Source organism: Aquarana catesbeiana, linkage group LG01 (genome assembly GCF_042186555.1).
Source record: "Aquarana catesbeiana isolate 2022-GZ linkage group LG01, ASM4218655v1, whole genome shotgun sequence".
Taxonomy (NCBI): Eukaryota; Metazoa; Chordata; class Amphibia; order Anura; family Ranidae; genus Aquarana; species Aquarana catesbeiana.
The window spans coordinates 514,132,069-514,155,925 of record NC_133324.1 but is presented as its reverse complement, the minus strand read 5'-3'; the positions used below and the strand labels follow the sequence as shown (position 1 = coordinate 514,155,925).

Sequence of the window (23,857 nt, the reverse complement as noted above, 5' to 3'; positions counted from 1 at the left end):
GCCATTTTGCAGTCCACAAGACTCTGGAGCTGATTCTGCACATGTTCTGGTGGCCGAACCTTGAGAAACACTGCAAAGAGTATGTCAAGTCTTGTACTGTCTGTATTCAGAACAAGTCCACTAGAACTAAGTCTTGGGGGCTTCTCAGACCACTACCCATCCCTGACCGACCATGGAGCATGATTGCTATGGACTTCATAGTAGAACTACCCCTGTCTGAAGGATGCACGTCTATCTTTGTAGTCGTTGATCGTTTGTCGAAGATGGCCCACTTTATACCATTGAAATACACACCCTCCGCATGGAGACTGCCCGGGTTTTCATCAGGGAAATTGTCCGGTTACACGGAATTCCAACGAATATAGTTTCAGACAGGGGAGTCCAGTTCACTTCTCATTTCTGGAGAGCATTATGTAAAGTTTTGAAGATTGATCTATGTCTTCTGCTTACCACCCGCAGACTAACGGCCAGACCAAGAGGACAAACCAGACCCTCGAACAATATATCCGGTGCTTCACTACATTTGTTCAAGATGATTGGGTAGGACTGTTACCCCTAGCGGAGTTCGCTTTTAACAACGCCAGCCATTCTGCTACAGGCCTGTCCCCGTTTTTTTGCTAATTATGGGTTTCACCCAGTCTTACCTGACATTGTTCCGGAGTCTCCGGTCCCAGCGGTACAGACTACTGTTGACTACTTGAAACAAAACAACAAACTTCTGCAAGAAACTATAGTCAAGGCACAAGCAACCAACAGGAAAACTTACGACCGGAAAAGAAGAGGTGAATTATCTCTCCAGCCAGGTGACCAAGTATGGTTGTCAACTACCAACCTCAGAATGGCTTGCCCCTCAAAAAAACTGGCACCTAAATTCATTGGCCCTTTTCCGATTAAGAGGAAACTTCGTTTAGTTTTCTATGAACTTACCTTACCAGACTCATTCAAGGTTCACCCAGTTTTCCATGTGTCCTTACTTAAGCCCACGATACCAGACCCCTTTCCGGACAGGGGTTCCGGCCCTCCAGATCCCGTGGGAACCTCAGCAGGATGTTCACGCTCCAAGATTGATCCGGGCGTTTTTTCAGTCACCCCCAGAAAAGAGTTCTGTTGGGCACCCGGAGGTTGCCTTAAAGGGGGGGGGGCGGGCAATGTCATGGACATACTGCGCATGGCTCTGCAACTGGCTGCGGGTACATGGGTCCATTGGGATCTGTTCCAGTCCATAGGCATTCAGTAGTGAATAGACATGCGCACATCGCGGACGCGCACACAACACAGCTTTGGCGCCCAGTGATCCTTAAAAGGGGCCTCTTTAGAATGCATCCTTGCTGTCTGATCTGCAGCTCATCCTGTACCCGATCCTGAACCTGCATCTGCTCCAGTGTTACCTGGCTTCTCCTGACCTCGCTGCTGTCTCCAGTCCTGACCCCTTGGCTTGCCTTTGACCTGTTCTGTGTTACTGTTTGTTTGATCACCTGTTGCCGATCCTGCCTGGACTTTGACCATTCTCTGCCTGCTGCTTCTGTCTGATTGATCCGCTACTGTGACCTGGCTTGTCTGACCCTGCTCCTGCCTGCAGCCCTGCATCTGCCTGCTACTTCTCAGTGTTCCTGCATTCGCAGCAATCAAGCCTGTTCCTGTCTCCGCCAAGCGGACTCCATCTTCAGTCAAGCAGAACCTGTAGGCTCTCCTACCCCGCTGTGCTCCGAGGGTCACTGTTTCCACTCCAGTGATCCCCGAACCAGAGCCATACGAGAGGTCTCCCTCTGCACGTCATGCTCACCTTCAAGGTACGGGACACCATCCGTCTCATATAGTCTTTTGGGAATACTTCCTAATTTACACATTGGGTAACTCATCACCGGATTTTTTATATGTGTAGCCCTTTATTTCCAATATAGAACCAATATTGATCCATTGGAGAATTTATATTTTCTATTTCTCATTTACTTAATGGCCGTAATATTTGCGGGAATTTGTTAGTCTGATATCTACCGTTTTGTGCACAGACACTTTGGTACACTATAACGGTGTCTGTTTACATATGGAACACAGAGTCATTGTTAATTTTGCTGATATTTTTTTTCTTTATTTTTTAAATGTAGGCATAGGGTTTTGATGGCTATTTAGATATTATATTTAAATTAATTAGCTGTCTAAATAATATCTTGTCCTTACACACACACTTCTTGATTTATTCGTATATCTAGTCTAACCAACAAAATGGCCACGATATTGTAGGAGACATCATTTTTAAGAAAATGGCCGATAGTTAGCTTCCTGTTTGAGATTGTGCCTCCATATATAAATCCCGTGGCCTAGTACCTATTTCACATATTTGATCTAACCAAGAAAACGACCGCTCACTTTGTGGAGACATAGCCTTCAACAAAGTGGCCGTTTACCATTTTCCTGTTACTACACATAAATACGATCACTTCAGATCCAATCCGGTCCCTGATGAAGTCACGTAATACATAGGGTGTGGCCAGAAGGAAAGGACTGGAAGTGACGTGAGAGGCGTCTGTAACGCTGCTGTTTTATTCAATTTGTTTTAACCTTCTTAAATGTAAGCTTCCATTTGTCTTTTAATAAATCTTTGATTGTTTAAACATACTACAGTATGGGAGGCATTTATTTAATTCCCACATGTTGTCTGGAATCCTGAGGGAAATATCGACTGCCGATAGCCAGGAGTCTTGAAGTGGGGAATCACCAGGGATATCCTTAAGGCTGATTCATCATTTTATGGAGGTGAGAGTTCTGTGAGCACTGAGCAGTTGTGTGAAGTTCCAGCATCACTTTTTATGGAGACTGTTTTTGAAGGACTATTTATTTATTCACTCAATTTTGGATGAACTTATTGGACTTTTTAGTTTAACCACTTTACACCTTGCACTTTATCAGTGGTGATAAAATTGAGTTTACACCTCCAGGGTCGTGAGGGGTTGGCTGGTTTCATCGGGAGGCGGGATGGAGCTGAGGAAGTGGCAAAGCTGAAGGGATCTCAGGAAGTCTAGGCAGAACGGGCCCTCGGTGTTTCGGAACTCTGCAATAGTCCTCCAGCACCCTATTGTACCAAAATGAGAGGCTTGGTAAAGGTTTGAATCACTTAGACCATGGAAGACCGCATCGCACAGGCCTGGTTAAAATTAGGGGTTACCCAATATGGGTCTTAGGGGTGAAGTTTAGGATGAGAGGGAAGTTTGGAAAATGAAGTGTGCACATATTTTAGAGGTGGTGCCTATCAGAGGGTGGCGTTTAACGTTTGTCAGGAGAGCCAGGTAGCACCACAGGGCCTTATGAAGAGGTATCTCACTCTGGGCTTGTTACAGCTGTGGCCATAGCTTAGTATCTCGATGTCAGCACCAGTCTATTAGTCCACTTAGATGTACAGCCCGATAATAGGTACGGATGTCCGGCATTGCCAAACCCCCATGCTGTTTAGGTAAGGAAAGTATTTTCCTGTTGAGCCGGGGAATTTTTCTGGCCCATGTGAACTCTATAAATGCTGTTTGCACTTGTCTAAAGTATCCCGCAGGGATATGGATGGGTAGGGCTTGTAAAAGGTAAAATTTAGGGAGGATCGTCATTTTAAGGATATTGCGTGTCTTTCTCCTTTAATTCTTGCTGGTAACACTCCAGATAATGTGACTAAACTCCAAATTATACCAGAAAGAAAACATGTATGTTGTAATATTGTTAAAACAAATCTACACCCAGGTGAAACATCTTTTCATGCAAGTAGAAAGTGTAACCCCCGATCATCTGCCTTCACCAGACAGCCCCCTTAGCAATGCACATTGACCAGAAAGGTTCATTAAAACAGCATGGGTGAGATGGGGGATGTCCACCAGCTCCAATGTCAGGGATCCTTCACACTTTTCGCAGGGTAGAACTCCAACCATATGTCCCCAAAATATTAAAAGGCAATTAGACAAAAAGTGCCTCATGGTGTAGTATTTTTTTTAAAAAAAGGGGAACATATAGTGGTTTGATTTTTAGCTATTTTTATGTATTTTAAACCAGTTTTTACTATAAGTACATCAAAAACCATTGCCACTTGAATCACCCATATGGCGGTGCGACGTGTCAGTTATAGAATTACCCTTTTCTTTTCCACGCAGCTGCAGAAAGGCTAGTCTGCCCCCCTTCCCCCATCTCAGCAGTTGGTAGCAGAGGGGATGACAGGACAACTCCTACAGATCCAGCACTCCCTCATCTCAGCAGGCTGAAGATAGCCCTCCTCCAGACCCTGCACTTTTTTGCTTCCCAGCTTCTTCCTGGCAGCAGCACTAATGTAAGGGAGGATGGGAGACACTTGAAATCTAAACGGGGGGGGGGGGTATAATATAATGTATATAATGTTTGGGGTTCAAAGTAATTTTCTTGCAAAAAAAAAAATTCATGTAAACAAGGTGTCAGGAAAGGGCTTCGTCTTCAAGTGGTTAGAAGAGTGGGTGGTGTGACATATGCTTCTAAATGTTGTGCATAAAAAGCCAGGACAGTTCAAACCCCCCCAAATGACCCCTTTTTGGAAAGTAGACACCAAGCTATTTGCCGATAGGCATGTTGAGTCCATGGAATATTTTATATTTTGTCACAAGTTTCAGGAAAATTGCACTTTGTACAAAGTTGTCACTAAATGATATATTGTTCAAACATGGCATGGTTATATGTGGAATTATACTCCAAAATACATTCTGCTGCTTCTCCTGAGTACAGGGATACCACATGTGAGATTTTGGAGCCTAGCCGCATACAGGACCCTGAAAATCAATCACCGCCTTCAGGATTTCTAAAGGCGTGAAATTGTGATTTTACTCCTCACTGTCAGTTTCAGAGGCCCTGAAATGTCCAGATAGCACAAACCCCCCATCTTAGAATAGGGGCCTTAGAAACTGACGGGTAGTGAGGAGTGAAATCAAAAATTAAGCCTGAAGGTGGTGCTTAGTTTTCAGGGTCCTGTACGTGGCTAGGCTCCCAAAAAGTCTCACATGTGGTATCCCCATACCCAGGAGAAGCCTCAACATTCCTCTCAGCAATTTTTGCACAAGCCAAGAAATACGCATTGACATTTTTTACCAGACATGTGGCTGAATACATTTTGGCCTAAATTTATGACTAAAATTGAGTTTTACATTTTTTTTTATAACAAAAGTAGAAAATATTTTTCAAAATTTTGTCTTTCCATTAATATCGCAAAAAATAAAAATGGCAGAGGCAAAATCAAAAGAAAGCTCTAATTGTGGAAAAAAAAAAAAAGACGCAAGTTTTGTTTGGGTACAGCATTGCACGATCGCGCAATTACCAGTTAAATCAGCGCAGTGCCAAATGGCAAAAAGTGCTCTGGTCGTTGAACTGCCAAATCCTCTGGGGCTGAAGTGGTTAATAGTACAGTGACTGCATATTTTTAGCACCAATCACTGTATTAATGTCACTTGTCCCCAAAAAGTGTCAGACTGTCTGCTGCAATATCGCAGTCCCAATACAAGTTGCTGATTGCCGCCATTACTAGTAAAAATATCCCATAGTTTTTAGAGGCTATAACTTTTGTGCAAACCAATCAATATACGCAGAATACATATTGCCCTAAATTGATAATAAAACATTTGATTATCCTTCATTTGGATATGTTTTATAGCAGGAAAAAAAAAACCCAAACACGACATTATATTTGGGTACAGTGTTGCATGACCGTGCAATTGTCAGTTAAATGTAACCATGCCATATCACAAAAAGTGGCCCGTCATACCGGGGTTAAAACTTCTAGAGGTCAAGTGGCTAATACTGAAATAATTGCCATTGGGGATTAACTAGCTACACTTGTCAACAGCAATAAAGTCTTTCCTTAAGATACAGGGAGGATGACATGTCAAGAATGCCTTGAAACTGCAAAGATTTGATAGCACATGTATGTAAATCTAGAGGTCTTACATGCAATAAGGAAAACTGCACAAATAAAAGAGGGAAATCTTTATTGGTGTTTCTTTGCAGATACAAATTTACAATCCAGTGTCCACTTAAACAAAAAATTAGTCAGATTTTTTTTCTCTTCCTCACTTTTACTCTGTCAACTCAAAAAAAAAAAAATTATATAAGTGTTGCATGCACATAGCATGCTGTCTGTAATAGAAATTTTGTATGCGTTACAAACTAACATTAGTAAATCATATAGGTCACAGAACTCAGAGGATCAATGGAGAAAAAAGTGGCATTGACACAGCTGAACCCATTTTCATTTTTGTGCGCCAGAAGCCTTTAGCATTTTTGGCAACTATTCACACCAGTATCTAGAAGTAGCCTGTCAGCAGAACTAGAACCACATGTACATAAAGTCCAGCAGTATAGTTAATGCCTAGAAGCCAATGTCTCCCAGGCATTACATAATAAAAATACATAAAAACACAAGAGGAATTGTCAATATATTTGAAAGGTCATGGGACAGGGAATCCAATGAACTCTTGAGTGAAAAATTCTGAAGCTTGTTCTATGTGTAGTAGACTTCATCTGAAAGGCAAAACAAAAAGGATTCAGTTGCCGTGTTATAAATTAGACACAAGGTACATTTAGCTTTTCATTAGTCCAGCACCACAAATAGGTCCCTCTGAGCACAGCATGCACAGTTGTCAAAAAGGAGGTGTACAAGAGCAAAAGGAGAAACAGCTTTGCCTTTTATATTCATAAGCTAAATCCCACGTCCAGTTGAAGCTACATGACGTTGTGAAACGCGTCAACAAAATCAGTTTACAGACGCCGCTACAGCTATCTCCCAATTCAAATGGGTGGCGGGGACCTCTGAAGAGGAAAAAGTGAATCCCCATGGATGGAGTTGCTGCCAATGAGGCCATGACCTGCCACATGACATTGCCATACCCTGACTAAACAAATCAGCTGAATGCCAAAAAAAAAAAAAAAAAAAAAAAAAAAAACACACACAAACACACACACACACACAAGTCTGCTATGCTAGATCTACAGAGCGTTCGTGGTTCAATCCCCCTATGACGGTCGGAGAGGCTACAGAGCCTGTTTGCCACTGCGGAAGTGCAGGGAATCTCAGCCAACATTCCTGTATTAGGAAAGAGGGTGGTAATGTAACCAAAGTTATTATCTGTTTATACTTGCATATCTGCACTGACTTTTGGCAACATACAACTTACACAATCTGGATATGAATGTAGACTTTGGGATAGCCTACAGCGATGCATATTGAGCCACTGGTAGGGGACATCCATTGATAATTAAAGGCAGATTCCAATTACCATTATCTACTTCATCTGGATTAAGGCATATATATCGTTTGGCAGTAACCATTAAAGTATAGTGTGACCATCTACTCATCTTTATTTGCAAATATCCTGCAGGAGATCTGATTTTTATTCTAACAACTTATTTTTTGGAATAGAATCCTTTTTGTATGAATTGATTTCAGCATGCGCATGCAATCAATTGTTTGGACTGTCTCATTCCTCCTAGAAAGACATTAGTGTCGGAGACCCTACAACTTTAACCTCTTGTATAGCAATCCATTCCTTGGTAGGTCTATCTGCTAATAGTCCTTTCACCCCAGGGGCCACACATGCACAATATCCCTTTGTAGTTTATTTTGTTTCTATTGTTTTTATTGGCGGTTTGCCATTAGGGATCTTGTGCATCCGTGGTCATTCAGGCGCCTGCACCGTAGTTATGTTTGTTATTGTTTATTTTTTGTTTGTGTGTGTGTCTGTCACAGGTATACCACATGTTATGCATCTGTCATGCATCTGTTATGCCCTTTTTTTTTATGTATTTAGGACTAGCTCTATATAAATCCTTTTAGAAGCATACTGTTATGCAATTATAACTTTTGATATTTCAATAATTTGAGATTTTACTTATTCTCCCCTCATTGCCCTCTTTATCCATAGTAGCTGTCTTTGTTCCAGGAGTGTCGTTCCAAAGAGAATCACAAGGGAATATTTTTTTCTTATAAAGCCATGCTGCAAAGCCACAGAATTAGAGAATGTGGCACCTATGAGAGGGAGGCCAGTAGCAAAAACAATGCAAGAGTCCAAAATTAGGTCCGAATGAAAGTCCAGATATAATAGGTGGGTGGCTGCCAGCTGGACGAGAAAGAAGCAAGTCTGAGATGAATAAAAACAAAGACCAGCAGCGCCATCTGAGTATAGTAGATCAAAAATCACTAACCAAAAAGTGGGCAACTCACATTCAGGAGAGCTTGTATATGGCATTTCAACACTCAGTCCGGGCAGACGGAACAGTCCCCAATGTGCAAGGCATCTGTCCAGTGGAAAGCAGCTTCAGCCACGCTGGTGGGTTCTGGTGCTTCTTGGTTTGCAAGAACCTTGTGTGGACACTCCACTGACCACTCGAGCGACGCAGCAGCAGAAAGGATTAGCTGGCGCAAATTTGGAGCATGCGTGCTACTTCATCAGGCCCTGTTGGCAGCCTTACTGTTGGTATTTATAGGTCCATAAATACCAACAGCAATATGGCCACCACATGGCCTGATGAAGGAGCACGCATGCCCTGAAAGCGCACTATCTACACCCCCGTCACTTACATCTCAAGCCATCAGTGGCGTGTCCACATGGGGATCGTGCCAAGGAGCACTGGAACCCACCAATGTGCCTGAAGCGTCTTTCCACTGGACAAATGCCACGCACAGCAGGACTGTTATTTCTGCAGCCACACTAAGTGTTGATATGCAGTATACAAGCTCAAGAATGCAAGTTGCCTACTTTTTGATTAAAGTGATTTACTACACTCAAGTGGTGCTGCTTGCAAAGCCACAGGTAATACCACCCATGTGCATGTCCCGTTCCAATTGCTCCATTATCGAAATCTGACAAAAATGCTTGCCATCTGACTTTGATCAGTCCACTTTTCTGGCAAACACTCAATTTTTACACATGCTGAGCTCCAAGCAAAATTAAAAACAAAAAACAAAAAACAAACACACTGAAGCCAATACTAAAGCAAAAATTCAGTAGAACATCAAAACCAGTCACTAACACAAGGTGGATGGAGGCATTCCCCTACTGTATTCTGACAGGGGCAGCTGTCAAGACACTGATTTCTGCAGCCACTGGTAGAGAAATTTTCCAACAACTTGGTCAGAAGGCAAACAAACCATTTACTTCTGTCAAGTAGGGATAGCTAAACACTAAACAAAATTCAGCATGTATAACCTGCTCAAGACCATCAATGTAGAGTGCTCAAAGTACTGCCAGTGCATAATTCGCCAACTGTTCCTACTTTCCAACAAACACCCCAGGCTTAGAATTCTTGAAAAAGGTCAATGTAAAAAATAAAAAATGAATTTGAGCAGAATAAAAAAAAAAAAAAAAAAAAAAAAAAAAAAAAAAAGCCATGCATTTTTGAAATTTTACTTTGTACTGAAATGTTTGAACAGTCATTTCTCCAACGTGTGGGCAAGAACAGATATACAGGAACTTAATGGGCAAGTTAGCCTTTACCTGCATCTCAGCTAGAGTTCCTCTGTCGCACAGTGTCATGATTTGCACCAGCATTACTTTTCCTACAAAAAGAACAGGAAAAAAAAATAAAATTTACGATGGAGGGTTGGATGTTATTTGCCAACTATAAGCAAGTATTATTTTAACCTAAACAAGCAACATCACCTTTAAATCAACTCAAGGATAACAAAAAAACTAAAAAATTCAAAGCTCACCAATGGCAGATTAACTTTCAAAACTCTGAATATCTGTCTTTATAGAAAGAATAAAATTCTGTTTTTCTGCACTATCCGCAGATTTATTGTATGACAAGCCTTACAATGAACACTAAATACACATTCCTTCACAAGTTATTCCTACTGTGCCTTAAACCCTTCCCGAACAGATGCCACAGTTATACTGCAGCAGATTGGCTACCCTGCACAAGCTGTTGTAGCTGTAAGTCGGCTCTTTAAGACGCTTTAGCAGGCGCGTGCCCGCAGCATGTCCTGGGAGCTGATGCGCATGCCCGATGACCGCCGGGCGCTTGCAACAGAGCGAGAACGGGGGATCTGTGTGTGTGAACACAAAAATCCCAGTTCTCTCAGGGGAGAGGAGACAGATTGTGTGCTCCTACTAAACTAGGAACACTGATCAGTCTCCCTAGTCAGTCCCATCCTCCCCACAGTTAGAACACACCTAGGGAACAGTTATCCCCTTGATCACCCCCTAGTGTTAACCCCTTTCCTGCCAATGACATTACAAACTTTTTACATTTGACATTGTAGCAAAAAGTACAAAATATTGCGTTTAAAATTGTCGGTTATAGAGCAAAAAAATAAAAAACCTTAGAGGTGATCAAATACCCCAAAAGAAAGCTCTATTTGTGGAGGAAAAAAAAAAAAAAAATCAATTTCGTCAGTTAAAGCGACGTAGTGCTATATCGCAAAACATGGCCTGATCATTACCCACCACAAATAGAGCTTTCTTGTGGTTGTATTTGATCACCTCTGTGGTTTTCATTTTTTGCGCTATAAACAAAAAAATAGCGACAATTTTGAAAAAAAAAAAAAAAACACACATTTTTTTCCTATAATAAATATCCCCCCAAAAAAAGTATAAAAAAAAATTTCTTCCTTAGTTTAGGCCGGTATTCTACATATTTTTGGTTAAAAAAAATTATATAAAATCGCAATAAGTTTGACTGGTTTGCGAAAAAGTTATAGCGTCTACAAAATAGGGGAAGGTTTATGGCATTTTTATTTTATTTTTTTAACTAGTAAAGGCGGCAATCGATTTGTCGTGATTGCAACATTATGGCGGACAGATCAGACACTTGGCGCGATTTTGGGACTATTTGCATTTATACAGCGATCAGTGCGATTAAAAATGCATGGATTACTGTATAAATGTGACTGGCAGTGAAGGGGTTAAGTGTCTCCTAGGGAGGACAACGTACCTTAAAGTGCAACGTACAGGTACATTAATCTGCCTTGTACGTGCCCTTCTGCCGACGTATATCAGCGCGAGCCGGTCGGCAAGCGGTTAAAGGGCAAATCATTCCTGGACTGAAGTAGTTAAACTTCAAGGCTGTTGGGAGTCTGTTACATGGCTAGAAGTCGGAAAGAAACCACCATATATGGGTACCAATAAGATCAGGCATTCTAAAAATAAAATATATATGTCAGTATGGTGGTTATTTAGCAAAAGGGAAAACTGGGATTTGCACATCTCTTGAAGGGCTACTCAAGATTCAAGAGAAAAATTCAAAATCTAATACTAAAAAAAGTTGCCTTTAATGATTCTTTAGAGTGGAGATGGATTAGAATGCTTCCCCTTTTATTGCCACCTGTGCCTGTTGGGATTCACCCTCTATTCTGTTTAAAGATCCCTGATGTCTCACCTGGCCGCCAAATAATTTAATTGGTTGAATAGGGTACCAATTGTTTTAATTTTAAACAGTTTTTTTGGAGCAATTTTTTGGACATCACAAGGGATGTTTATCCCTTATGTCCAAAAAAACCTGATAGCAGTGACAGGTACTCTTTACTGAGTGATTAAACAGATCTGTTATCAGATACTTTACAAAACTACTACAATAAAAACTGCTTGCAAACCAACCAGAAGTGACAAAATACTTGTCACTTTTGGTTTCATTCATGAGGGTGGGGGTATCACCCTGTGGAAGTGATCAAGTGGCTGTAGAGCTACTTGGATCACTTCTAGAAAGCCTATTGCTGGCTGCAAATTTTGCTACTGGGATCATGGCTACAGCTGCATGGAAGCAGATGTAACAAGGGTGCGTGGAAACAGTCAGCTTGTCAGATTTACACTCCTGGTGACTTTGGGGGGAGGGGGGGGGGTTTACACAAAGCCACATTGCCTTAGTTTCTATTCTAAACCTTCCTACCTGCAACTTGTGTTTTTCACCTGTACAAGATGTACATTGATCATGTTGTGTCATTTGTTCCTTTGTGCACAGCCTATAGTAAAGCCGGTCACAGAGTGCAAATCTTGCACGGTTCAGCAGGGACCAGCTGAGATTCAAACTAAGGGCAGGCTGACTGGATTGTCGATACACTGATATACTTTGGTACAACCACCACGTTGGATTTCTAGCACACGATATCAGCTACAGCTGCTAGCAATTGTGTTCCCGGCGGGGACAACACAATAGCTCTCCCTCTCCCCAGCACGAAATTGACTTCATCTATGGCCTGCTTAAGTCTTAACATTCCTGCGTCAGAGAGGTTTGTTTAAAAATGGTGCATACTAGACACTGCACAGGTTGATGCATGACCTCTGCAGTTTGAGAACCTAGTTAAAACAATCGGAAAGTGTACACAACCTTTAAAAAGGTAGCATGCAGTAGTATAAAGGGGTTATTAGTTTTACCATCTTTTCTCTTGGTAGGATACTTTAAAGTTTAACACTGGGAGCTTAAAGTGATTGTAAAGTTTAATTGTTTAATTTTTTTTTTAAAAAACCAAATACTTACCTCCACTGTGCAGTTTGTTTTGCACAGAGTGGCCCCAAACACAGACTTCTGGAGTCAATCTATGGCTCTCGCGGCTCCTCCCTACATCAGATAACCCCGGAGGAGAAGCGCTCTCAGGCCCGTACCATCATTGGATTTGATTGACAGCAGCGTGAGCCAATGGCTGCGCAGCCATCAATCTATCCAATCAAGTGCTGAGAACTCCCGGGCAGAGGGACAGTGCGTCCTCACTGCCAGGTTTTTTCTTCATTTTAATGCATAGGATGCATTAAGGTGAAAAAACAAAAGGGTTTAAAACCCCTTTAAAGTGGTTCTAAAAATGCAGAAGGTTTTTACCTTAAGTGCAGCTCCCCCCCAGCCACCACCTTATGCTTACCTGAGCTCCATCTCAATCCGGTGCTGAGCATGAGAGCAGCATCGCTGCCCTCTCCCTCATAGGTTCAGACACACCAACGGGAGCCATGCTTTCATATCACTGTCAATCACAGCCATTGAGGAGGGAGTGGAGGGGATGGGTCCAATCCACACCGTATAAATGGGCACATTTGGGAGCAATCCGCTTACTATGGGGCACTCAGCGGGGGGGGGGGGGGTTGGGGTGTGCCAGGAGCTCTAACTGGGGAACCAAGAAAAGAATCAAGGATGTCCTAAACACGCTACAAGCATTTAACCCAGTAAGTGCAATCTTAGTACTTACAGAGGCGCAGATCCACCATCTTCATCTATGAAGAGAAAAAAAAAAAAAAATTATGATTAAAGACTTGGAAAGACGGCATAGCAGTAGGCACCTTGCTAACATGTTCAATAGAACACAGCAGATGTTCTAACCAAGCAAAGCAGGAAAAAGGCTCAAGCTCCATCTTACCAAAAGAATTCACATGTCCAGAAGCTCAGAAAGAGAGACAATGAGTTCACTACAGTGATACCCCACAACTCTTTTCCATACCATGAACACACATTATCCAGAGAAAAAGTATTTTATTATTAGGAATTTTAATAGTCTTACCTTCAGGCACATCATCTGGCTTTCTCCTCTTTTCATAGATAAAGATTATTGTTACTAGGATCAGAACTTCAGCTACGATGCCAAGAAATGGCCAGAGGGCAGCAAGACGGCTGCGCACATGCAGAGAGATGGTGGCCCCAGTGATACCATGTATATTCGATCCATTGCAGATGTATTGACGTTCATCCCTTTCAATTTCCAGCTGGTGAATACGTAGCTCTGTCTTATTTCCAGTGGACTTTATGTAATAACGGTCATCACTCCCATTCACTATGGACTGTAAATCAGAAAAATCACTTGAACTTACTTGTCTCATCTTTTGTAAGTAAATAAAAGTAAAAATACATGCGTGCATATATTTAGCTTCTGTTTGCACTTTAACAGTTGTATCCCAATTTTTTTTTTTTTTATAGAACACCCCACACAGAACAGGAAATATTCAGGAACCTTTTACACTAAGTTTTATCCTTTCTAGGTCAAATGCAACTTAGAAATTGCCTGCTAAACACTTTAGATATTTCCCCAGTACATCTGACAGAACAACATTCCCCCTCATCTCAATATCCAAACTTCACCATGTAACTCATGCACAAGTCACAAAGCAGGATTCCAAAAATTGCTTCTTAATGCCGAAGTCCAGGGTTCCTGTTACGTTAAAAACCAAGTGATTCAGCATCATACTGTAGCAGCATCAGCTACATACAGTACGCAACACTGTTCGGCAGCAGACAGGAAGTTGTCTGTACTGCTGCAGAACAAAACCTGGTTCACTTTAACCATGCTTCCTCTAATTGGCCTAGGCAGAGAGGTGGGTGCAATTTACAATTTCCACCTCCTCCAGAGGAGCGTTATAGTCCTTGATAAAAATACAAGTCTCCCCCTGAATGGCTGAGAAATTCAATCTGCCTCTGTTTTGATACAGCAGCAGATGGGAAGTCTCCTATACTGCTGCAGAGCACAGCACCACATACTATAGGTAGGTACAGTGTAATGCAGCACTCTCAGTGGTCAAATAACTTTATATTAAAAAAGTTTTGGCCATAGCACAATAGACACTGAGGAGACAGGAAACCTAGACTGACTCAATAGAAAAACTAAACAATGAAAGCATTAAGAGACAGTGGATAGTGATATGATTGCTAGCTGCAATAACCTTAGTATTTTTCTTTACTATGGCAGATTCTCCTTTCTGAAACGTGGTCCTGGGTGTATTTGCCACAGGATTACTTTGAGTGGTGGGAAGGATGCCCCCTCACACCATTTCCCAGGCTTACCTGACCCATCAGTGAAGCCTGGGAATCAACCAATGTGGTCGTTAGCTGGGTATGAAGACAAGTGAGGCTAAGATGGACGCCACTCATCTCTCTGCCCTTGGAGGACTGGACGACATCTGACATCACTCTGGTTCCTGGTCCATAAGACTTCTCTCAAGAGAACCCATCTTATTTATATATGACCAGGTATGTTTACTTTCCTTAATAGGAAAAGTGAAGAGAAAAAAAAAAAAAAAAAAAAAAAAAGTCATTTGGGTACAGCATAGCATGACAGCGCAATTGTCATTCAAAGTTCAACAGCGCTGAAATTGGCCTGGACAGGAAGGGTGTTTAAGTGCCTAGTAGGCAAGTGGTTGAGGCGTCTCATCCCTCTGCGCAGAAGAGTAGAAAGTAGAAGAAAGTAATTTTCTTGCACAAAATAATGATTTAAACAAAAAGTGGCAGAAGAGGCCTGGTTAGCAAGTGGTCAACATAGCTGACAATGGGCTAAATTGCCAGTACACTAAAAAAATGGTTCAACTAAAACAGGTAGAATTATTGGGAGGTTTTTGGGGGAGGGGGAAAGGATTACCACTACTGACTGTCACAAATGAGCAACAACTAATCCCGACAACCAAATAAAATTACATTATAAAAACCACACTGGCTAAAAATATTTAGTAAAAATGGGTCATCGCCACAGTAAGTGGCGATGACCCATTTTATAGTCTTAAAATGGGAAAGGCTCACAGTACCCAATTGTTTAATGAGCTCATTTCGCTGCACTGTTTGGGCTGCTACGTGCAGGGTGACAGGCAGCTTCTTAAAATATCTATTCAGCCTGTTGGATTTCTGCCAGGAAGCAGAGCAGTTATGCAGAAGTAAAAAATGCATACAAGATGTAACTTTCATGTACAAAGGTCAAGTCCATGGGGGGGGGGGGGGGGGTACAAGGTGTGTATACATTTTGAATTATGCACAGCTGGAGAAAATCCCTGCACAAAAACAAAGGCTGGACACAGACAACACGCACCCGAAGTCACCAAAAATAGTACAGAAACTACTTTTGGGAATCGGTGTGGTGCCGCAAAGTCAGCATGGCACCGATTGACGGTGTCATTGCCGACAATAGTGGCCGATTTGGCATGTCAAATCACATCAATGTGAACCTTGGCTAAAGGTCAGTTTTACGCACCACCCATTCAGATGAAAAACACAAGGCTGACATTATCCTCTGGTTTGCGTAATAGCCTTTTAAAACACTGATAATTTGGACAGTACATTTCTCCATCATATAGCTCTAAAAACGCGTACAACTACAAACCTCTGAATGCAACTTTAAACACATCCAAAGAGCAGAGAACATGGAGAGTTAAGCACATCAAATGCTGCAGCAAATTTGTTGGGATTTTCTTTTCACGCCACTCTACTGAACAGGGTTTAGACCCCTATCACATTGGGGTGGTTTGCAGGCGCTATAGCGCTAAAAATAGTGCCTGCAAACTGATCCAAAACAGCCGCTGCTGTGTCCCGGGGGGGCTTTCACACTAGAGCGGTGCGCTAGCAGGATGGGAAAAAAAAGTCCTGTTATCAGCATCTTCTGAGCGGTGTATACACCGCTCCTGCCCATTGAAAGCAATGGGGCAGCACGGCTATCGCGCCGGCAAAGCGCCTCTGCAGAGGCGCTTTGCGGTGGTTTTTAACCCTTTCGCAGCCACTAGCAGGGGGTAAAACTGCCCCGCTAGCGGCCTAATAGCTGCGCTTTACCGCCGACGCACCTCCCGCCCCAGTGTGAAAGGGGCCTTAATGTGTTCAGAATGAAACTGTATATAGAATAGTCTTGGCCATACAATGCATTATATGACACAGGCAATAAAAACACACGGTTACAGAAGCAGTTAGGTCTGGTTCTCAAAAGTGCTATTTTCTTATGCAACTTGAGTCACACTGAATTACATGACAAAAGAAAGCGCATCGTGGCTGTTCACATCAATTCAAAAACTGCTACAAGCAGATGAGAGTTCTATAAAAACTAAAAATTGCTAAAGTGCCCACGCCCCCAATTCAAGGAAAGTCCTCTAACTTACAATGTAATAATTTATGGAATAACCCATAAAGACACTATTGAGGGACCATAGAGCTTCACTTGAGAAATTAAATAGGCAATGTTGTCTTTTTAAAATTAGGAGGTGGAGGATAAAAGGTTAATGGCCTATACTTGTGATTTTTAATATGAAAATCAAATAAAAGCTTATTTATAATTTTTACAAGCCAAGAGCAGTGTTAATTTTGTCAAATTTTCAGTTGTAGTCATAGTCTTGACTGAAATGCTATTTTAGTTTTAGTCATACGGTATTTTAGGCGACTAAAAGCAAATGGGTTTTAAATAGTAATGCTTTTTTTTTAAGCATCTCTCTAGAATTCTTTAACGTATTATATACTCCTGGGAGTAAAAATCTAACATGTAGAGGGAATGGGGAAGCAAAAAATGGGAGTGATGGAGTGCACAGGGCAGAAAACTAGTCTGGGGAGGCTGTTATTTTACACAGTGCCAAGCATGGCCACCTTGCCGGGAGGGGAACTCACCATGTGACTTGCAGGGCATTGTTCCAGAACTCCTAGGCAGAAAGAGGTACCCTGCTTCTCTCAGCCAATACAGCTTGTCAGGGGGCTGAGGCTTTGACAGGCAGAGCTCAGAGGAAAGCGGAAGTTCAGGTGGGCAAACATCCCTTCCTTGCATTTTTGTTCTGTTTAGTTCATTGATGAAGATTGAACAGATTTTCATCATAGATTTCATAAATAGACTTAGTTTTATTTTCTTAATTACTGAAAACATACAATTGACGAAAATATTTTAGGCATGTGTTAAAGCTGCATAAATCTTTGCATCTACACAAAAGATTAACAATGGTGATAAGAGTAGCTCTATAGATTACCTTGTCTTTAGTCATGACTTGGTCCATAAATTTTGTTCACATCAAAGCAGTACAACTGATGCAGGTTTGAAGAAGGGTCCTGTGGGATTTTGGTACAATTTTGTGGTCCTTGGATTTGAATGGAAATGCCATGCATTTCATGCAATTTTTGCGTGTTTGTGTCCAAAACCGCACAGCACCCCAAATCAAATTGAAAACTCCTTGTACTCATGTAAACCAGTCCTTGGTACAATTTGCTTGGATACACCATGTAGATGCAAAGATTTATGCAGCTTTAAACACATGCCAAAGTTGCAAAACTGGTTTTAGCCATTAACTTATAAAAGGTCCAAAACAAATCTATAGTGGTAACAACCTTTTACACAAGATCCACAAGTGATAAAAGCACAAAGAAAGCCCTCTACTGCCCAGACCACATGTTATTTCCAGGAGGCAGGTGGGCATTACATGGAATGGACAGTGGGGCGCACCCCCCCCCCCTTTTCACACAGGCAGGCAAACATCTCCTGTATGTTAGGAGGAGCAGAAGTGATGCATGCAGATTGCAGAGGAGAGCAGCCAGAATCCAGACCAAGTGCTATGATTGAGATGGATATGCATGAGTATATAGTTTATTTTGCAAACCAAAAAAAGTTTTAGAACCACTTTAACCACTTGCTTACCGGGCACTTAAACCCCCCTCCTATCCAGACCAATTTTCAGCTTTCGGCGCTGACGCACTTTGAATGACAATTGCGCGGTCACACAACACTGTACCCAAATGAAATTTTTATCATTTTTTCACCACAAATAGAGCTTTCTTTTGGTGGTATTTGATCACCTCTGCGGTTTTTACTTTTTATTAAAAAAATGTAAAAACCTGAATTTTTTTTAAAAAAAAAGTTTATTTTTTTATATTTTGTTTTAAAAAATTTTAAACGGGTAATTTTTCTCCTTCATTGATGTACGCTGATGAGGCGGCAGTGATGGGCACTGATAGGCGGCAGTGATGGGCACTGATGGGCGGCAGTGATGGGCACTGATGGGCGGCAGTGATGGGCACTGATGGGTGGCAGTGATGGGCACTACAGGTGGGCACTGATAGGTGGTACAGGTGGGCACTGATAGGTGGTACAGGTGGGCACTGATAGGTGGTACAGGTGGGCACTGATAGGTGGTACAGGTGGGCACTGATAGGTGGTACTTGTGGGCACTGATAGGTGGTACAGGTGGGCACTGATAGGTGGTACCTGTGGGCACTGATAGGTGGTACCTGTGGGCACTGATAGGTGGTACCTGTGGGCACTGATAGGTGGTACCTGTGGGCACTGATAGGTGGTACCTGTGGGCACTGTTAGGTGGCACTGTGGGCACTGTTAGGTGGCACTGTGGGCACTGTTAGGTGGCACTGTGGGCACTGTTAGGTGGCACTGTGGGCACTATTAGGTGGCACTTTTATTGGGCACTGATGAGGCAGATGTGCCTCTTCCACTTGGGGACCGATGTCCCTCACATCCGATCCGCTGATCGGCTTTTTTTTCTACTCGCGCTGTCAGCGTGAGTAAAAAAAAAACCGATTACCGATCTTTTGTTTACATCATGTGATCAGCTGTCATTGGCTGACAGCTGATCACATGGTAAGGGGCCGGGACCGGCCCCTTACACAGATCGGTGATCAGCCGAGTCTCAGTGACTCGGTGATCACAACGCGCCCGGCGCGCGCCCTGTAGGGCGCGCGCAGGGAGCGTGCACAGGGGAGGACGTCATATGACGTCCTCCCGGGAATGTAGGTCCGCGCTGTAGCCGTCATTCGGCTATAGCGCGGATGCCAAGCGGTTAACCACCACCAAAAGAAAACCAATCTTAAATAGGTTAACTGAAGATTTAAATTGTCCTATTCTAAAAAGTGTTGCAGAGTAAATGACATTTAAACAGAACAAGAAAAAAAAAAAAAAAAAAAAAAAAAAACCACACACAAACAAAAAAAACACACAAACAAAAAAAAACACACAAACAAAAAAAAACACACAAACAAAAAAAAACACACAAACAAAAAAAAAAAACACACAAACAAAAAAAAAACACACAAACAAAAAAAAAACACACACAACTCTGGTGGTGCACCCAATTCATACCTTAATGCCATCATCTGTAACCACTGACCACATCCACTCTTCTACGTGTGGGAAGGAGTTACTTTTGCAGGTCAGCACTCCAGTGTCCCCTTCATTGCCATGTTCTTTTTCCTTGTAAGCCGTAACATGAGGGGCAACTGAAAGGAAGATGTGTTTTACTGACATGAACATTTTCCTCCACACAAAAAAAAAAAAAAAAAAAAAAAACCTACCAAAAAACTTAAAGCGTTTGCTGTCCCATCACAGAGGACAAAGTGGCACTCTACATCTAGAGGAAAGATCTCCAAATACAGAGAGGTTTCTTCACAGCAAGCTGTGAAAATGTGGAATAGACTAGTAAAGCGGCGGCTCGCGTCAGCGGGGCACTTTTAACCCCCACTAGCGGCCGAAAAAGGGTTAAAAGCATCACTGCCGAAGCGCTGGCCATTGATTTCAATGGCAGGGGCGTTTTGGGAGCAGTGTATTTACTGCTCCCCAAAGATGCTGCGTGAAGGACTTTTGCTGTCTCGAGCTTTTCTCGGGAGTGACAGGAGACGCACTTTAGACGTGCTATTTTTAGCGCTAAAACCCCTCAGTGTGAAAGTGGCATAAGGGTTTTAGTTTTGCTTTAACTGAACTCGGCTTTTGCCAAAAACCCATTTAAATCAAGTAGTGTGTTAAACTAGAAGCGTGGTAGGAGGTAAATAGTCTACTTCTGGCATGCCCCACCTTTTAAGTACACACCGGAGCATGTATGCAAGTATGTAAGTATGTAAGTATGGTTCGGGAGCAGCGCCATGTCAAGCTGACCAAGATTTCCTATAGATGCCAATGTGTCCGTAAAGTGAGGGTACATAAAGCAGGGTATGCCTGTACTGTTGAATATAAGCAATGCATCTGTCATTTGTTGCCCCAGAAAGATTCAGGGTAAGAACTGGAACTTTGTATAACTGCACAGCCTATAGATCCATACATGCCGGAGTGCAATATGGGTAAAGTATCAGCCATCATAACCAAGAAATAAAGCCCAGGAAGTTTAATAAAAAGCATAAAGAATATTCGACAAAGGCTAAATGAAAGTGGTAGTTGTAAAATCAAAACGTTAGCCTGTGTAAAGTGACCAACCACACCCCAAGCAAGGGCTAAAATGACTGTAGGGTGCACAGCTTGTGTAATATGCATGATATTCTTTAAATACTTTGATAGGTCTGAGCAACCACCTGACTGCAGGCAGGACCGATACATTCCCAAACTGACAGTCCCCCTACCCCATTTTCAACATTCAAGTGTCCACTATCAGAAAGGTAAAATGTTCTGGCAACTGAAATCTGAATGGCAGATGCAGGTCCTAATACTATGAAGTCAAGAGCTTAATGTCATTTAGCGTAGTTGTAGAGGCCTTATACAGCCTGGAGCAGGAATCCAAGTAACTTCAGTGAAAGAAAGAAAAAAAAAAAAAAAAAGCAAAATATCACAAGCCCCTGCACTACAGTAGTATTTCCACTTTAGACTATATTTAGGGCCCATTTGGGTTTGCTTTAAGATACCAATATCAGCAGACTGGTCTGAGAAATAGAGAAGACTCATGAAAAAAGCAGCAAATGATTAATCCAGATGAAGATTAAAGAATGAGGACGCAGACTCAGTACTCATTAAATGGTCTGATGCTTTAGATTATAGTTGCTATATATTTACTGGAGCACAGCTTTAAACTTTGGAAATATCTTCCCATTTTAGGTTGTATATTTGCCCATTAAAATACGAGAGCTTTCCTGGTGTAATTTACCTGTTACGTTAATCACTGCATACACATCAGGAGAGGTCAGGAACTTGCAGGTGTATTGTCCAGAGGTTTCTGCATTCACTGCAGTAATACTAGGAAAAGCAAATACTGTTTATTACCAACGTCCACAGAATAGCATTACATAATATTCTCAAAGCGACAAAAGCCAAAGAAAGCGTATGCTTTTTGGTCGACAGAAGTAGCTAAACTTAAGCGATAATTAGGATGGTCTCATAGCATGTGCAGTGTCACCACTTCAGCATTACATTGATGTTAATGTGTGCAGAAGCTGACTGCACAGACAAACCCAATCTTTCCCCAACCCTGACACAGGACATTCCCATGCCAAGACAATCTAGGCAACACATTGGTCTAAAACGGCTCACAAAACCAACATCAAATTTCACCGAATAGGCATCTCCCCATTAAAGAAAATGATTTTTTTTCTCAAAAGGGCTCTACTACACATGGTTTACACTTGTGGTAACATAACCAAACCACCATGTCCCCAAGTTACAATGTATTAGTTTCAAAAAAAAAAATTCCTATACTACTTTTAAATTACTTGCCTAGGTGGATGTAGCATCGGTCCAATGCTGCATCTGTCCCCCTTCAGCTCCAAACACTGAGAACCCGAAAAGTCAAACACCGCAGATTGCTTGGTTCCCGCAGCTCCCAGAGCAGAGGGCTGGTTACTGTCAGTCACCAGCTCTCTGCTCTGAAGCCGCCCCCCCCCCCCCCCCCCCCCAGAGCTCCCTGGAGCAGTGGGCTGTGGATGACTCAGGCCCTCAGTGGCTTGCCGAGAGGCTGAGCCGAGTGCCAGTCTAGCCATATGGGCAGATCAATGACATGGTCGCAATCTTTTCCGAGCCTGCGTCGGCTCGGTTACATCAGCCGACTGCTTTAGCCCGCAGTCTGCTCAAAAGAGGTAACAAGACTGCAGAATGAACTGCACTCCTGTGATCCACAGAAGTACAGCCAAATGAACTGGCTGTACTTTAAAAAAAAAAACACTTAGCTTTCTGTACATCATGACAGGTCTGCAATTTGTATATGAATATTTGTAAAGTTAATGATGTACTTTACATACTCATGCTAACTGGCCAATCATTGATGCAAGATCGCTCTGCATTCTTTTGCATATACAGCTTACATAGCTGTTGTAATAGAATACTTACTTGTAGGTTGTAATTTGGGAGGAATATGTATCATCTTGTATCACTTTGGCTCCTTTAAGCCACTGGTGACCAGAAATGGCAAGAGTAGAGTCTGTTAAATTGCAGATGAGCAAATCTCCACCAGTTGCATCTGGTTGGGTGGTTTCAATAAGTGGATCTAAAAACAAAAAAGACAGTTAAGAGCCACAGCAGAAGTCAGGATAAGCAAAAAAAAAAAAAAAAAAAATGCATTTTTTATTATAGCTACTGGGGTGGCACAAATAAGCAGGGCCAGGCAATCAATTGCTAATAAACTAGAATTTTTACAGGGAGAGTTACACTAAACATATGCCATTTCTGCACACCAACAATATCTTCTCAATTGCATAAACAGACAGGAATCACTGACAAAAAGAGCAAATATACCTTATTCCCATCTAAGCAGTGGGCGTCTACCACTCGCGCCCCTCTGCTTAAGCTGGCTATAACTAGTAGAATTTCATGCAAAAGTTTGCAGTTTAAGAACATTAGGGTCAAATAGACAAGTTTGAACGCAAGGACAAGAAAAATTTGAAGCAGAAGATTTCTCAAGTTAAAGTTTAAAGAGGAAGTAAACCCTCCCCCTACAATGCTACTTTTTAAACAAGCCAGTAGCAAAAGGTATTCTAATACATTCTGCATCATATTTCAGCCCCAATTGCATAATTCTTACTATTCCAGCTTTTTAAAAGTTTGTTCTTACTGTGATAAGACAGGGCCATCTTAACTGCAGTCTTCAGAGTCCTTAGTGTAATATACTTCCGCCCTTTCAGCTGCAATCTCGCGCATGGGCATTGGGTAAAAGAGAATGAGATTGTAATCTCCACGATATTTCGGGCTGAAATCTGGTGCATGGACATGGTGTATGAATGAGACAGTCTTGCGATATCTCGGCACAGTGCCATTAGGAGCAGATATGAAAGGCACAGCATTCTAAGGGCACACTTCTTAATGAGAGAAGCGTGCTGTAAATCGGGCAGAGATGAGCAAGCGCGGCTGACGTCACTACAAAGACTACAGGTTACATGGAATCGGAGCAAGATGACATTTATATACAGCAACAAGCAGTGCTTTTGATGAATTAGATGGGCAAAAGTTATGGGGGAGGGTTTACCACCACTTTAACAGTAC

General features: G+C 42.1%; 1 protein-coding gene across 1 annotated transcript in view; it reads right to left on the bottom strand.

Annotated features, from left to right (window-relative positions):
- Window positions 1–5,961: 5,961 nt before the first annotated feature.
- Window positions 5,962–23,857, bottom strand: part of BSG (basigin (Ok blood group)) — a 60,314-nt gene continuing 42,418 nt past the window's right edge. Inside the window, exons 3-9 of the mRNA XM_073594036.1 lie at window positions 22,709–22,865; window positions 21,534–21,622; window positions 19,769–19,905; window positions 13,466–13,742; window positions 13,157–13,181; window positions 9,483–9,544; window positions 5,962–6,510 (exon numbers count right to left, since the gene is read on the bottom strand). Coding sequence (XP_073450137.1) covers window positions 9,490–9,544; window positions 13,157–13,181; window positions 13,466–13,742; window positions 19,769–19,905; window positions 21,534–21,622; window positions 22,709–22,865 — 740 coding nt within the window. The 3' untranslated portion in view covers window positions 5,962–6,510; window positions 9,483–9,489. The remainder of the gene's footprint in view (window positions 6,511–9,482; window positions 9,545–13,156; window positions 13,182–13,465; window positions 13,743–19,768; window positions 19,906–21,533; window positions 21,623–22,708; window positions 22,866–23,857) is intronic.